Below are 15,191 nucleotides of genomic sequence, written 5' to 3'. Positions count from 1 at the left end.
TTACCAACCACAAAACCGACTCTCATCCTTTAGTAACTGAGGCAGCCAGACGCCCCCACCTTTTTTCTCTTTTGAATGGATTACAGCATCTGCTTACAGCCCCTCTTTTAATTAAAAAGTTAAAATATTTAACACGTGTTCATTTCAATATGTGTGAGAATCATGACTTTTTGGGGAAAAATTATCCTTTAGCAAAATAAGCAAACCTCTGTGGTGTAATGTGTGATGAAGAAAATAAGGGAGTATGGAGGAAAGCGGGCGTGTCATTTCAGAGAAGGTGGTGTGGCGCAAGACCCTGTTGGGTAAAAATGCCCCCTAACTATTCCTAGTCTATCTGAAATCAAATTTAAGTGGGCGTCCTGCATTTCATCTGACAAGCCTACTCCAGAAGGAGGAGAGCGCGCAGGCCTCGCTAAATTGGCTTGATGGGCTTTGACCCCATTGCTAGTCTAGAAGACCAGACGGACGCACACCCGTCGGAGCGGAATCATCTTGGTAAAACAGCGTCCCCAGCCCTTTAGACCGCAGGGAGGCGGGGCCGGGTTGGCGGGCGGGGCTCCATGGGCCCCGCCCAGTCACGTGCCAACCTGCGCCTGCCGCGTCGGCTGCCTGGGAGCGCGCCGGACGGCGGCGGCGGTGGCCAGAGGGGAAGGGGCGGCAGTAGCTTGAATAGCGGGGTTGGGGCCATGGCGGCTACGGCGACGGTGCCTGCGGGGGCCGAGGCCGCGGCAGGGGCAGAGTCGGCCGAGGGACCCCCGGTGCCGGCAGCAGCGCTGGAGCTATGGCTCAGTGAGTAACGGGGCCGCCCCTCGGCGCGGGCTCAGCGCCACACGTGAGGCCTGGCTTCCTGACTCCCCAGGCCTTTCTTTGGACGTGACGGCGGGCAGGTGGCTGCGGAGAGGAGGCTGGGCCGGGCTGGGGTGCGGAGATCGGCCCGGGTGTCGCGCGGCAAACCCGAGTCGCGGTGCTCTGCTCCCCACCACTGCCCACCGCTACTGTCGTCGTAGCGCATAAACCTTACAAACGTAATGGCTAGCGTTTGTTGGGCTTTTCTTTTGTGTCAAGCACTCTGCTAGAGGCAGTTCAGCCATTGTTAATCCTCATTAAGACCCCAAGAGGCAGCTTCTATTATTAACCACGTTTTGGAGATGGGGACGTTTACACTGAAGGGGACTAGACTTACTCGTGCGAGCCAGTCAGCCTCTTGCGGTCTCTGGTGCAGATCACCTGCTGCCTGCTGTCGTTAACGTCAAAACAAGCCCTTTATACCTTTTGAGCGTGTTTACTCTGGCTGGACTTATGTGTATGGTAAGCTTCACGACAGTCCTGGAGGGTAGGGGTTATGTCCCTGTGTTACACATGAGGAATTGAAAGTCAAAGAGGACAGCGAACGTGCTGCTTGTATTGGGCTCTGGTAGATGGTGAAAATCCTGAGATGCATAGACGGGGTCTTTGATCACAAAAACGTTGTTTAATGGGTCCAAGCCCGCAGTAAAGGCAACTTGTCATAACAAATGCACGTTGGGGGTGGGGGCCCACAGCGGTGGTAGGAGTTGGTCTGTTTACCTGGGGACTGTCACAGCAAATCAAGCATTTGAGTGGACAGTATAGGCAAGAACATCTCAAGCACAGGAAACTGCATGTGCAAAAGCTGGGGACAGGAGAGTGTGGAACATTTCTGGAACCAGTAGTTGGTAGTGCTAGAGTGCAAAGCCTGAAGAACAAAGCCTGGAGAAGAGGCTGCAGGGCTAATTGGGGCTTGTATGCTGCAGAAAGGAGTTTATATCTTATTCTGGGGTGGGGTTGGGATGGCGTTTTTCAGCTGGAGAATCTGATCTGGTACACCTATTAAAAGCATCACCTGCAGCCATGTGGAGCCAAACTAGTTAAGGAGGAGAGTAAATAAAAAAGGTCTTTCGGTAGTGTTAGGGGCTGAAGAAGGACAGAGGTATTGGGACTGACGGTAGAAATCATTAGTGGGCACAGTCCGCAGCCTGGATGCATTCAAATGGAGGCAGGAGACCAGGAGTCCAGGATGGATCTCGGGGCTCAGGGTAACTGGTTGGTTAGAAATGACTCTCCTGGGAGGAGGACTTGATAGTTGAGTTGTGGAGTTTGAGGTGCAGGTGGCACAGCCAAAGAGAGACATTCTCCAAACAGGCAGTCAGCTGCAGAGAGGGTGAGCTGGAGGTCAGCATGGGAATCTCCAGTTCATTGGCAGAGAGCTTGTCCGGAGCAGAGGTTTGCAGATGGAGCGTGGAGAACCTCACCATTTAGGAAGCAGGTGGGGAAAGCAGCCGCACACAGGCGTAGGGGACACAGGCTGGGACACAGCTGGGAGGGTGGAGAGCCACAGATCTCAAAGGTAGGGCACAGTTGGTAGACAGCTTTGCTGCAGAAAGATGGAGGAGAGTCAGGCAGGAGAAGGAGGAACTTTGAATTTGGCAACTAAAAGGTTACTGATGAGGCATCTTTGAGTTAAGTGGTGGGGACAAGCGGTTAATTAGGAGGTGGTGGAGAACACACCTAGACTGGAGTTGCCAAAGAGAGAGTCACATGGACTGGGTGACAGGACGGCTGTCAGCCAACCTGGTGCCGGAGATAATAGGATACATGACTGCCAGAGGAGGGGGTACTTTAGCCCCAGACGTTTTAAGCTAATGTCCCAAACGTGCTGGATCTTCTAGTTTTTCAGGTAGAGCTAGAACCTACATTTTTATGTGAGGTCTCTTGAGTTTTGAAGAGTCGGCAACCACTCTGAAATATAAAGCTTGGTGTAGGGAGAGAGTAGCCCCTGGTCACCATTCTTTTCTTCTTCTTCTTCTTTTTTTTTTTTTTTTTTGTTGTTGGTGGCCTTTGTGAAAGGAAGGAGGGAGGGAATTCAGGCAAAAAGGAGATCTTACAACGAGAGAGGCACCTGTCAGTCTTGTCCTTAGCCTGTTGTTCCTTTGAAGAACTGTCCTTAAATTCCAAGTCCAGTACTCTGGCTCCCTGGCAAGCTCGATGCTGAGGGAGTTCAGAGCCCGAGCAGAAAGGGGTGACTTGCTTTGCAGAGAAGAAGGGCACCTTGTATTTTTCCGAATGCTTGGGGAAGGAGATAAAGATGATTACACATGCAAATAAGTTTCAGTATCACTGCCACCATTCCCTGCTGAGTGCTGGGGGCTGCGGTGGAACCAGGGGATCCAGGAAGGAGGTGGGGAAGTTTGAGAACTGGCTGGTAAGGGAAACAAAAGGGAGCCCACCTGCACACTTGAGAACAGGGTTTCTCAACCTTGACATCCATGACATATTGGGGTCCATAACAGTGTTGCAGGGGCCTGTCCTGTGCCTTACGGGACGTTTAGTAGAATCTCTGGTCTCGATCCACTGGACGCCAATAGCACACACCAAAATGTCCAGATAAAACCAAAAATGTCTCCAGATATTGCCAAATGTCCCCTCTGGGAGAGTGGCAGGAACACCTTCCCCTTCACACTTGAGATCCTCAGAGTGTTGATTGGACATCAGAAACGTTTCTTCTAGTCTTCATGGTTGTGTGATTCTCCATCCCTAGAAGGATCAGAGGAGGCAAACTACAGTTGAAACTAGATTTGCTGGGAATGCCTGGGTGGCTCCTCGGTCGAGCCTCCAATTTTGGCTCGGGTCATACTTTCAGGGTTTGTGAGTTCGAGCCCCGCATCAGGCTCTCTGCTGTCAGTGCAGAGCCTGCTTGGGATTCTCTCTCCCCATCTCTCTGCCCCTCCCCTACTTGCACGTGTGCTCTCTCAAAAATAATCATTAAAAAAACAAATAAACCTTTAAACTAAATTTGCCAGGATGTGGGGAGTGGGGCACAGTGGACTCGATGCAATGGAAGGACAAGGAGGTACGGAGGGGGGCGGTGATGGAATGGCCGCAAGGACAGTACAGCTGCGTTCGCTGAGCCTGGGCTGGATGGAGGAGGAAATCACTTTAGGTGCAGTCTGGTGACTGCCAAGTTCAGGTCACTATCAGATCTGGACTCAGCAGGCAGGGCAGGGCAGCTGTGTCTCGAAGATAGGGATAGTAGTGACCTGTCTTTGTTAGAGTTGTTAATACATGTGAAACACTTAGAACAGTACCTAGCATGTAGTGTTCGATACTATCATTATTAGTGTTTTTAGTTGTGAATGGCAGAAAACTCACTCATATTGGCTTAGCAGAAAAAAAAAGAAAAACTTTGGATGTAGAACTGGTGAGGAGTAGTTCGCCAAAGATAATCAGGAAGCTGTTACAGAAGCGTATACTTTAAAAATACAAATAGGGGCACCTGGGTGGCTCAGTCGGTTAAGTGTCCAACTTCGGCTCAGGTCATGATCTCACAGTTCATGGGTTTGAGCCCTGCATTGGGCTCTGTGCTGACAGCTCAGAGCCTGGAGCCTGCTTCCGATTCTGTGTCTCCCTCTCTCTCTGCCCCTCCCCTGCTCATACTCTCTCACTCTCACTTTCAAAAATAAACAAACAAAACAAAACATATTAAAAAATACAAATAGCAGGGGCACCTAGGTGGCTTGGTGAGTTAAGCACTGACTTCATTTTGGCTCAGGTCATGATCTCGAGGTTTGGGAATTTGAGCCCCACATGGTGCTCTGTGCTGATGGTGTGGAGCCTGCTCGGGACTCTCTCTTCCTCTCCTCCACTTACGCTATCTCTATCAAAATAAGTAAACATTAAAAAAAAAATACAAAGAGTGGGGCACCTGGGTGGCTCAGTCAGTTTAGCGTCTTCGGCTCAGGTCATGATCTCACAGCTCATCAGGCTCTGTGCTGACATCTCAGAGCCCAGAGCTTGCTGTGGATGGATTCTGTGTCTATCTCTCTCTGCGCCTCCCCAGCTCATGCTCAGTCTCTGTCTCTCAAAAATAAATAAACATTAAAAAAAATTAAAATACAAATAGCAGCTTCTGTGCTCTCTGTAAACCTCCTCCTTCAAATTTAATTGATTTTGGTCATTGTTCCACATGACTGCATAGACACCTGTCTCATCCTGTTACTGAAAACCTCCGTCCCTTTGTATGGGTATGCTATAATTGATTTAAGCAGTTTCCTCTTAGTAGTCCTCTTAGCTTGTTGGCCAGTCCTATGCTCTATTTTTTTCCATTTTTAAAAATGTTTTATTTATTTTTGAGAAAGAGAGAGACAGCGTGAGCAAGGGAGGGTCACAGAGAGAGGGAGACACAGAATCTCAAGACAGGCTCCAGGCTTTGAGCTAGCTGTCAGCAGAGAGCCTGACATGGGGCTTGAACCCATGAATGTGAGATCATGACCTGAGCTGAAGGTGGCTCAACCAACAGAGCCACCCAGGTGCCCCAGTCCTATGCTCTTAAAAGCAGCCCTGAGGCCCCTTGGTCTCTAGGATGGAAGCTGTTGTAGTGCTGCCAGAGGCTGCTTGCCATCGATCCGTGCTTCAGGTGGGGTGCTCGAGCTTCAAGTGGGGTGCACAGTAAATCCCTTTCTTCTTTCTCTCTGGACCTACCCCCAGGTGATGTGTCCTGTCTTCCTTCCAGCCCCACTTTTGTGCCTCTCTTGTGCCTCTCTTTAGGGTGGTCAGATTGCAATCTATTTATATGCTGCCAGCTTCTGGAGGGCTGAGCTCGTTCTTTATCTCGGAGCATGGCATAGGAGATTCCTGGGGTGGGTCTTGGTACCCACGATGCACTCAGTGTGCTTACTTGAATGACTGCCGGGCTACGGTGGGGGTCAGTGGGTACTTCCTGAAGGGTTGAATTCTAAATGCTCCTTGAGGTGACTGCCCCCTTCCCCACAGCCTCAGGGTTCCCCTCACTAGTGCAGGCTGCTCTGAGTGCCAGAGGCCTGACTCTAGTGGTTGGTTGGCAGCTGGTGTGAGATGATTTGCCTTCTGACTTTGTCACCCTTAGATGAGCCATTTCACTCACGACTGGAGGGCTCAGCTGTTTTCTTAATACCTCTCACCCTGTAGCAGGTTTGAAATGGATAGAAACATTGCTTTTACTAAGCAGATGCATGGTGGTGGTGGTATTTGTCCTGCCCGAAGGCCAGCTAAATAAACCCAGTGGGATGGCCCCTGGGGGGCTGTGGCAGTCATGGGAAGCAGAGAAGGGGTTCTTTGAGTTCTTGGTTGGCCATGTCCTAGTTGCCCCCAGCCACTCCTTGGGGCAGATGGATGTCCTACAAACCTGGGTCAGGCCCTGGCCTGATCAAACCCGGCTGCTGGTTCCCCAGCGGCTGTTTTCTCTGGAGCTGCTGCAGGCCTCTGAGATAGCTCCACAGGCCGGCATTAAGTGTTGGGAAACCCAGTGGTTTTAGAACTGGAGTCAGAAATACATCCAGCCAGCTGGTCAAACTGCATAGCAAAAGATGAATCATTCATTCATTCATTCATTCATTCATTCATTCATTCATTCAGTAGATCTTTGTGCCAGTTACTATTCTAGGTGCTAGAGGATGCGAGGGTGAATGAGACCCATCTTCCTGCTTTAGGGAGCTGATATCTTAGTGATGAGAAATTGAAGAAACTAGTTTCCAAAGAGGCTTTGTCTCTGTCAAGGAACTGAGTTTACTGTGAGAAATGTTTGGGCCCTGGCTTGGGCCAGACATGGGACTGAAGTTCCGTTCCTGTTGTTTTCTAGTTTTTATGGCTGGGTAGCTTTCTTTCCCTATAAAATGGTGAGATGATGGTGGTGCTCTCCCTTCTGAGGATTTGAGGGGACGGGAAGCTTGGAAAACACTCAGCCTGGTGTATGACACATAGTAACTAAGGGTTTGGAACATGACTTAACCTTGTAGAAGCGTTTTCTTCCTTTATTTGGAAAAGCTGGTGCCTGTCTAACTCTTCACTTGATGGGGGCGGGGAGAGGGTGCAGGAGAAGGAACGCTGTTTTCTGCCGATCTCTGCCTCTGGGTCCAGTTGAATGTTGAGGTCTGAATGCCTGGAGGCATCAACCTTGACCTTGTAGTGAACTAAAACTTAAAGAAGCTTAAATAGGTTAGGATGATGAGTCAGACATCCTTAACCAGAATCTGAGACTCACTGCTTTAAATAATTTATTTCATGAGTAATTATTTTGTGCCTTTAAAGTAAGACATTGTACTAAGCACTGCAGGGAATATGTGGGTTTTGCCTTCTTGAGTTTCTTTTTTAAACATTTATTTATTTTGAGAGAGAGAGAGAAAGAGAGAGAATATGAGAATCCCAAGCAGGTTCTATGCTGTGAGCATGGAGCCCAAGGTGTGGCTTGGTACCGTGACCATGAGACCATGACCTGAGCCAAAATCAAGACTAAAACACTTGGCCCACTTAGCCACCTAGGTGCCCAGGATAGGACTTTTGAGATACAGCGTAGGGAAAGAGCTTTGAAGAGGATCAGGTGAGGGAATGTGGCAATGCCAGCCAAAATGGAGTTGGCTTTTTGAGTCTCACTGTTGAGGTGGACAGACACATGACTTCCACATGACAGAAATGTGACTGTAGTCAGGAAAGGTTAAACTCTGCTTGACCATAGGATCTTTAGTAATTGGAAGGGAGGAGAATTTTGGGGGCTGGAGCAGCAGGAGGAGGTTTGGGAGAAGGTGGAAAGTCATTTGGGCCTTGAAGAATGGGGTAGGATTTTCAGGAGAGGAGTAGAGGTTCAGGCAAAAGGAATAATATCAGAAACAGGACCTAGAATCAGCCTATTGTAGAGCTTGAAAGAACTTCTCAGTCAGGTTCAGGAAGGTCTTTCCCTGAAGAGGTGGGTAGGCCCCAGAGAGCTGGACAGGAAGGAGTCCGGGTGGAAGTTCAGAAAGCCTAGGACAGAGGCCTCCCAGCGGCTCCATTGTGAGAGAGCAGAGCCTGGTTTAGTCTGGGGCGGGACATGCAGGATGGAAAGCCTTCCTGGGCAGCAGTGGAAGGAGGTGAAGCTGCTGTCATCCAGCACGAGGAAGGTCAAAGATTGCCCTTCCCCTCGGTGGAGCATGGTCTTAAGTTAGGCCTTCTGTTAATGCCGCTTCCACAGGTGTCTCTCTGGCTGTGTCCCCATGCCTTCAACGCTTAGAGTCCTCAGATTTCATCCAAATACCAGTGTTCCAGTGCAGGAGACCCTAGCATGATTGGACCTGGGAATGTGTAAGTTTATGGAAAGGAATGGCATTTTAAAGAGTGAAAACGGGGAGTTCTTATTAGACCACATGGAGAAGCCTCTTACATAGGATGCTCAGAACGGATTTCAGTAAGCTGAGGGTTAGATTGAAGGGTATTGTTTCAGAGGAGATGGTGGGATGACCAAGTGGAGCCACCTACATTCTTGTGGTATGTTCTAAACTTACGTCACACAGTTCAGAAACTTACAAGTCGCCTCCCGGATTCTGCGCATGCTCACCCTCGTTGCCGGGCCAAAGTGGGGAAGTCCTGGCGGGAGGCATGAAGGAGGCACACACAGGCCAACCCCTGCCTCGGAAGTAGAGTCTCTTGCAGGATAAGAGCTCACATGTTCATTTGGTCAGCAGATCCTCACCCCAGCCTCATCATGTGCCAGACGCTGTGCCTGATGGTGGCCGGCAGCACAGCCAAGGTCTTGTCCCTTCAGCTCTCTGCCTGTGGGTCCTGATCTCCTTGAGGAGTGATAGCACAGTCCTTGGCTGCCACTTTATTTGCGGCGGGGGGGCGAGGTGTATGTTTATTTTTATTCTTTATTTTTATTTCCTTGTCAGATAAAGCCACAGACCCAAGCATGTCGGAGCAGGATTGGTCAGCTATCCAGAATTTCTGTGACCAGGTGAACACTGATCCCAACGGGTAAGGTGACTTTCACACACATACACACACACCTCAGATAAGGGGTATACCTCAGACTAAGCGCATGCTTTTGTCTCTTGGGTCTGTTTCACCTGAGAGGAAGAAAGTAGGGCTGTCTTTCTTTTTTTTTTTTCCCTCTCCATAATCTGAGAACATTTTCCCCAAAATAGCAAAGTCATGTTTTTTGTCTGTTTGTTTTAAACAGAATAGTCCGCTTGTAATTGGCAATTATTTGGAAAACATTTTAGTGTTAGAAGACACTGCTGCTGAGGAGACCTCTGAATGTTACGGGTAGAATGTAGCAAGGTTGTGTAGCAGTGCAGAGGAGAGCGGTGTGTTCCCCGCAATCTAAATGTCATCTTTGTTAATAAGCAGGAAAAGGGTAAGTTGGTTCCTGTTTCCAGAGCATCTGGATAGGAACTGAAGAATCAAATCAGTCATCACATGTTTAATCTACATGTTGCTGAATATTCAACATTCGGAAATGAGTGACGAGTTTGGTCACACTTTCTGCTCTAGTGTTTACGGAGCATTTGTCATCTGACGGGTCTGTACTGCTCGTGACCTGGTTACACGCAGGTCTGGCCCTAAAGTGCTCAGCTTGGAGTTTTAGGAGTGGCTTGGCTGCAGGCAGGTGACGGGAGGATGTCAGGTGCTGTCACTGCGAGAATGGTGGGTCGGGGGGTGGTCTTCTTCAGCGGCACGTGGGTGGGCTGGGTGCCAGTCACTCCACCTCTGCTCTGGGCCTCGTGCTGCTGGAAGGGAGGTGACTCGACTGAGCGTACATAGCCATACTGCTTGGTTTCTTCCTCTCCGCCCAGGTTTCTCTGTTCTCCTTTATCTTATTTTATTTAAAAGATTATTTTTAATGTTTATTCTTGAGAGAGTGACAGAGTGTGAACAGGGGAGGGGCAGAGAGAGGGAGACTTAGCATCCAAAGCAGGCTCCAGGCTCCGAGTTGTCAGCACAGAGCCCAATGTGGGACTCGAACTCATGAACCCTGAGATCCTGATCTGAGCTGAAGTTGGACTCTTAACCGACTGAGCCACCCAGGTGCTCCTCTCTGTTTTCCTTTAGCCCCACCCACGCACCCTGGCTCCTGGCCCACAAGATCCAGTCTCCACAAGAGAAGGAAGCTCTTTATGCCCTAACGGTGAGTTTGGCTTGCTCCTTAGTGTAAGCGTTCCTGTCGTGACGCTGGAGAGTGCAGCCCCTGGTCGCATTTCAGTGTGGTGGAGAGCGTCTGACAGGGAGTTCGGGGCTTGGGTTGCTGCATCTGAGGTCTGTTTCTAGAGAGCAGCATTGAGGCCGCTGTGTGGGGAGAAAGAGAAGGTTCTATTTCCTTTTGTCTTTCCGAGACCAGGGCTGGCAAGTTCAAGTGCCACAGGTACCAGGGCCTGACAGGCCACATAAGTGAGTGAGCTCCGAGGTGAGGACGGAAGCACTGGTGAGCACAAGCCCAGTGTAAAGAGGGCAGCCGTCGCACAGGACCGGCTGGCTGTTGCCAGGCGTGAGTCTGGGCCCAGAGTTGCTAGAACTTTGTTTTCCAAGAGAAATCAGAAATTCAGATTTTTATGTGAATTCTCTGAATTTATTGACGTTTGTGACTAGTCTGAAATGGTAAACAGTAGTGTGGGCCAAAGAAAGTAAGTGCAGGCTCATCTCGCCACGCTGACGATGAGCCGTGAAGCCAGCACGCAGCGTCAGGCTGAACAGCCTTGGGCTTCGCATACCGATTCCTGCCCCTGAGGAGGTGATTCTCTGGCCACTTCCACCTGCCCAAGGGTCTCCTTAAAAGGTGGGGGGGCTTCAGGGTACATGTCACTCCGCTTCCTCCTGGGCACAGACCTGATAGTTACAGCGAGATCACCCAGGTAGCATTTTTTTCTTAGTCTGAAAATGTGACCCTTCCTCAAACTCTAGTGTCTTTGTAGTCTTGAGGAAACACCAGCCACGGTTTCAGAGAACGCTCATCAGATTTGAGAGCGGCCTGAAGCAGTGATTTTCCCTTCTCATGGGGGTCCTGTGTCTGTGCAGGTGCTGGAGATGTGTGTGAACCACTGTGGGGAGAAGTTCCACAACGAGGTGGCCAAATTCCGCTTCCTCAATGAACTGATCAAAGTGTTGTCCCCGAAGGTGAGCGCCCTGGCCTTAGCCCTGCTCCCTATACTGTACCTACCCCCAGCTTCCCACTCCTTCCTCCCTTGTTGGTCCCAAGCTAGGCCAGCTCACAGTGGAGCCTGCCAGCTGTCTCTGGTTTGTGACAGATCCAAGAGGGGATGTCCCGCACGTGAGAGCTTTCCTCTTTATTGGTTCATAACCTTCAAGGGAGCTTCCCAGGTATAATCTGAAATTGGCCTCTGCATGAGGGGGCAGGGAGAGCAGAGAGAGACCACTCCAGGTTGCTAGGTGGCGGGGTTAATAAGCAGAGGGAATGTACGTTTTGGGCTTGTGCTGTGTGGCCGTAGGCAAGTTGGTCTCCACACCCAGCAAGTCTTAAAGGTTTATGTAGAAGTCTTAAGGGGGTTCAGTCGGGTGTCCTGTATAGGTGGTGTCTACACCACATTACTGTTTATTTCATGGCTGTGTCCATATTCCTAGGACAGCAGAGGGGTTGAGAGACCTGAGATTGCCCAGGTCCACCTCACAGGTTAGCTGGTGTCACGTCTTCTTCAGTGGCTTTCCCCAGCACTCTCCAAGGCCTAGGATGCTGGTTGTGATCACCAGCTGAGCTCTGCTGTTAATTGTCAGCATTCACGTTGTCCCTTTAAAGACGGCCTTGTGGTGGGTGGCTTAGAGGGATGAGGAACTCAAGATTGAGGACAGATTTTTTTTTTAATTATTTATTTATTTTAAGTTTGTTTATTTTGAGTGAGAGAACAAACATGAGCAGGGGAGGGGAAGAGAGAGGGAGAGAGAGAATCCCCAGCAGGCTCTATGCCCAGTGTAGAGCCCGACTTGGGGTTCGATCTCAAGAACTGAGATCATGATCTGAACTGAAATCAAGAGTCAGACTCTCAACCAATTGAACCACCTAGGTACCCCTTGAGGACGGTGTGTGTGTGTGTGTGTGTGTTTTATGTCCATGTCAAGTGATACTAGGTGTGGCTCTAAGTGTTATATCCCTTCTTGCCTGTCCCTGGCACCTTTTCTCCTGGCTCCTATCTTAGCAACACCATTCTTGGGTGGTAACATCAGTGCTCTCCTTTGCTGCTTCTCGGCAATTCTCTGATACCAACTGTGTGTTCTACAATTTAACTCATTTCAGTTCTGCCACTAGTTACTACCCTCCCTGTGAAGGGCTCAGTCCTCCCTAGACTGTGCTGCCGACTTCAGATAGCAGGTGGGGTCTCAGGTGTCCCCAGGCCGCTTCCTCTGCTCTCTGACTGCCCGCAGATTCGGGGTTCCCGTGACGCCTTCCACCAGGTTTCTTAATTCACTAACAAGACTCACAAAAGATAGGAAAGCACTGTACTTGTTATTACCTGTTTGTTATAAAGGATATAGACGGAAGAGCTGCATGGACAGGGTCTTGCGGGAAGTGGGGAGCAGAGCTTCCCCACCGCCCTCCTGTGCATCACGTGTTTTAACCAGGAAGCTCTCCAGACTTCGTTGTTTCAGAGTTTTTATCTGGAGTTATGTAGGCATTTTGACTAAACCACTGGCTATGGTTGAACTCCCATCTCCTGCCCGCTTCCCTCCTAGGGGAACAGCCTGGGGGTTGGGCTAGGGCTGAAATTTCCAACCCTCTCGTCACATGGTGGGTTTTTCTAAAGTGGTCAGTCTCTCCCTTGAAACTGAGTGCCCACCATGAATGGTTAACATACACGGAGGTGCGGTCCAAGGGGGCTCATTGTGAATAACAAAGATATTCCTGTACCTCAGGGAATTCCAGGGGTTGTCAAAACTGCCAGCAACTAGGGACAAAGACCAAGTATATTCTTTTAATATTCCATTCTTGTCTCATTCAAAAAATGAGGGTCCCCAGTGGCTCTAACCTAGACCAGTATATGGTGGGCTTAATTTTAGCAGTTCTGGAGGGTGACTCCTAGAAACCCTGAAGGCACCCTGGAGTCGAGTGCCGGGGAGTTTGGCCTCTGTTGTTTCAACTCTCAACCAGCCGTGGGCAGCAGCTCACTTCCCTGGACCTCAGTGGCTGCCTCCTTAGTGGTGGCGGGTGCTGGCTGGTTTGCTCAGTCCTTTCCAGCACTGTAATTCTTTCCTTTTTATTTTCAGTACCTAGGATCCTGGACCACCGAAAAAGTTAAAGGAAGAGTCATTGAAATACTCTTTAGCTGGACAGTCTGGTTTCCAGAGGATGTCAAGATCCGAGATGCTTACCAGATGCTGAAGAAACAAGGTCAGACTCCATCGCTCACGTTGCATTTCCTCTTTACAGCAGTATTTTTGTGTGTGTGTGAAAACTGGACATTTTGTATAGGAGTAGAGACTGAGACAAATAGGTTGTTTGTTTTTCTTAACATTTTATGTTTATGTAATCTCTACACCCAACATGGGGGCTCAAACTCACAACCACAAGATCAAGAGTTGTATGCTGTACTGAGTCACCCAGGCGCCCCATAAATAATCCTGGCAATGGGCAGGAACTCCTTCTTGCAGGCAGGAGTTGAGCTGGGTTTGAGACTGTTGTTGCTATAGTTACGCTCACTCTACCAGATTTTAAGTTCCTGCAATGTTAGCTCATGTTTAGTGTGGGAGCTGATTTGTTAGAGTTTTCCTCGTATCTGTTCCATCCAAGCATTAGGTCTTCCCTTGTGCTCTGCGTTTCAGAGACAGTCTTATTCTGGATACTTTCCTAACAGTCAACTGCTATTAATTGTTACCCAGTGCTGGTTAGCCTGGTGGAGGCCGGCACTGTCATTCTCCGCTCTGCCTAAGCCCCTGTCTTCAGTGAACACTGTGTCCCGGGGTCATGATCCTGCCCTTTCCCCTACGGCCACCGGGTTTTCTTTCTGTTCCTTAACTACAGTAGGTTTTCAGCACTGCTCTGAGGACTACAGGGCTTGCTGTTCTTCTCCAGCAGTTGAATGTTCTGGAAGGAGAGAGAAGGATTTAGGTGGGATATTAGGCCTTTCCCATTGTCTTTCACGGGGTGCCCGGTGGAGAAGAGCCTGGTCCTTTCGTGCTGTGGGCCTCAGGGTGGTGTTCTCTTGCTGCTCATGCCGGCCCATAAACCATTTAGAAACCATTTTATCTGAATTACTCACATTGGTGTTGGCTTCTCAGATTCCAGGGTGTTTGTTGCCTTGTGATCTCTACTGTAGTGGATTCAAGAGAAGTAGTAGATTGGTAGCTGTTCAGGGTCCTGCTGGTCAGTGTTGGAGGAGCAGTTCATGCCTTTCTGTGCCCTGTGCAGAAGCTAGGAATCTGTGGGGCTCTGTAGAGGAGGAACCTGGATTCAGGATGGACACTTTTTTCCTATTACACCTACTCACTGTTTGTTTGTTTGTTTAAAGTTTATTTTGTTTAAAATTTTTTTTAACATTTTATTTTTGAGAGAGAGAGAGAGACAGAGCAGCATGAGTGGGGGAACGACAGAGAGAGAGAGAGAGAGAGAGAGAGAGAGAGAGAGAGAGAGAGAGAGAGAGAGAATCTGAAGCAGGTTCCTAGCTGTCAGCACAGAGTCTGACATGGGGCTTGAACTCACAAACTGTGAGATCAGGACGTGAGCCGAAGTCAGATGCTTAACCGACTGAGGCACCCAAGTGCTCCAAAGTTTATTTATTTTGAGATAGAGAGAGAGAGAGAGAGAACACAAGTGGGAGCGGGGCAGAGAGAGAGGATGTGGGGCTCAGTCTTACAAAGACTGTCAGATGCTTAACCAACTGAGCCACGCAGGTACCCCTGTACTCACTGTTTTTAGAAGTGTCATGGATCCTACAGTACTTTCTGGGCCCTGGGAGGTTATGTGCCTGCATACAATAATCAGTATTTTTTATAGCATGAGGCCCACAGCCCACTAGCCCTAGAGTCTGTCTCTGTTCTCAGTTGGCTCTGATGCCCCTGTTTTTATGCTCTTTCCTCGGAGTCTCCTCTGGGAGGATGCAGAGCCTTGGTCATACCCCGGCTGTATCCCTTTACAGTCATTGACAGTGTTTTCCTAGTGGGACATCAGGAACTGGGAGTTTTGGACTTTATGTGAAGTCAGTGGGTACCCATACCCATATTGTAACTTCATGAATTGCATGTTTTAGGGATTGTAAAGCAAGACCCTAAACTACCAGTGGATAAAATTTTGCCTCCACCTTCTCCCTGGCCCAAGAGCTCCATCTTTGATGCTGATGAAGAAAAGTCCAAGGTAAGGAGCCCCTCCCTGGCCTTGGTGGCTGACCTGAAATCTGATCATTCCCCTTCCTTTAGAGACTCTCCTGAAATATCTCCTGGAACGTGTTTTG

At 49.4% G+C, this 15,191-nt stretch overlaps 1 protein-coding gene across 9 annotated transcripts in view; it reads left to right on the top strand.

The window, feature by feature from the left end:
- The first annotated feature begins 592 nt into the window (after nt 1-592).
- Nucleotides 593-15,191, top strand: part of GGA2 (golgi associated, gamma adaptin ear containing, ARF binding protein 2) — a 32,845-nt gene continuing 18,246 nt past the window's right edge. For 6 of the 9 annotated variants that reach the window (XM_029946241.1, XM_029946235.1, XM_029946240.1 and 3 more), the window contains exons 1-6: nt 593-789; nt 8,691-8,775; nt 9,853-9,928; nt 10,813-10,911; nt 13,012-13,135; nt 14,991-15,094. In XM_029946241.1, coding sequence (XP_029802101.1) covers nt 687-789; nt 8,691-8,775; nt 9,853-9,928; nt 10,813-10,911; nt 13,012-13,135; nt 14,991-15,094 — 591 coding nt within the window. In that variant the 5' untranslated portion in view covers nt 593-686. Of the gene's footprint in view, nt 790-1,222; nt 1,309-7,996; nt 8,107-8,690; nt 8,776-9,852; nt 9,929-10,812; nt 10,912-13,011; nt 13,136-14,990; nt 15,095-15,191 lie in introns of all 9 variants that reach the window. The other 3 variants (XM_029946237.1, XM_029946238.1, XM_029946239.1) reach the window with 3 other exon arrangements.

The sequence above is a fragment of the Suricata suricatta genome, chromosome 8, assembly GCF_006229205.1.
Source record: "Suricata suricatta isolate VVHF042 chromosome 8, meerkat_22Aug2017_6uvM2_HiC, whole genome shotgun sequence".
Taxonomy (NCBI): Eukaryota; Metazoa; Chordata; class Mammalia; order Carnivora; family Herpestidae; genus Suricata; species Suricata suricatta.
The sequence above is the reverse complement of the archived record's forward strand: the minus strand, read 5'-3'. Positions and strand labels throughout refer to the sequence as shown.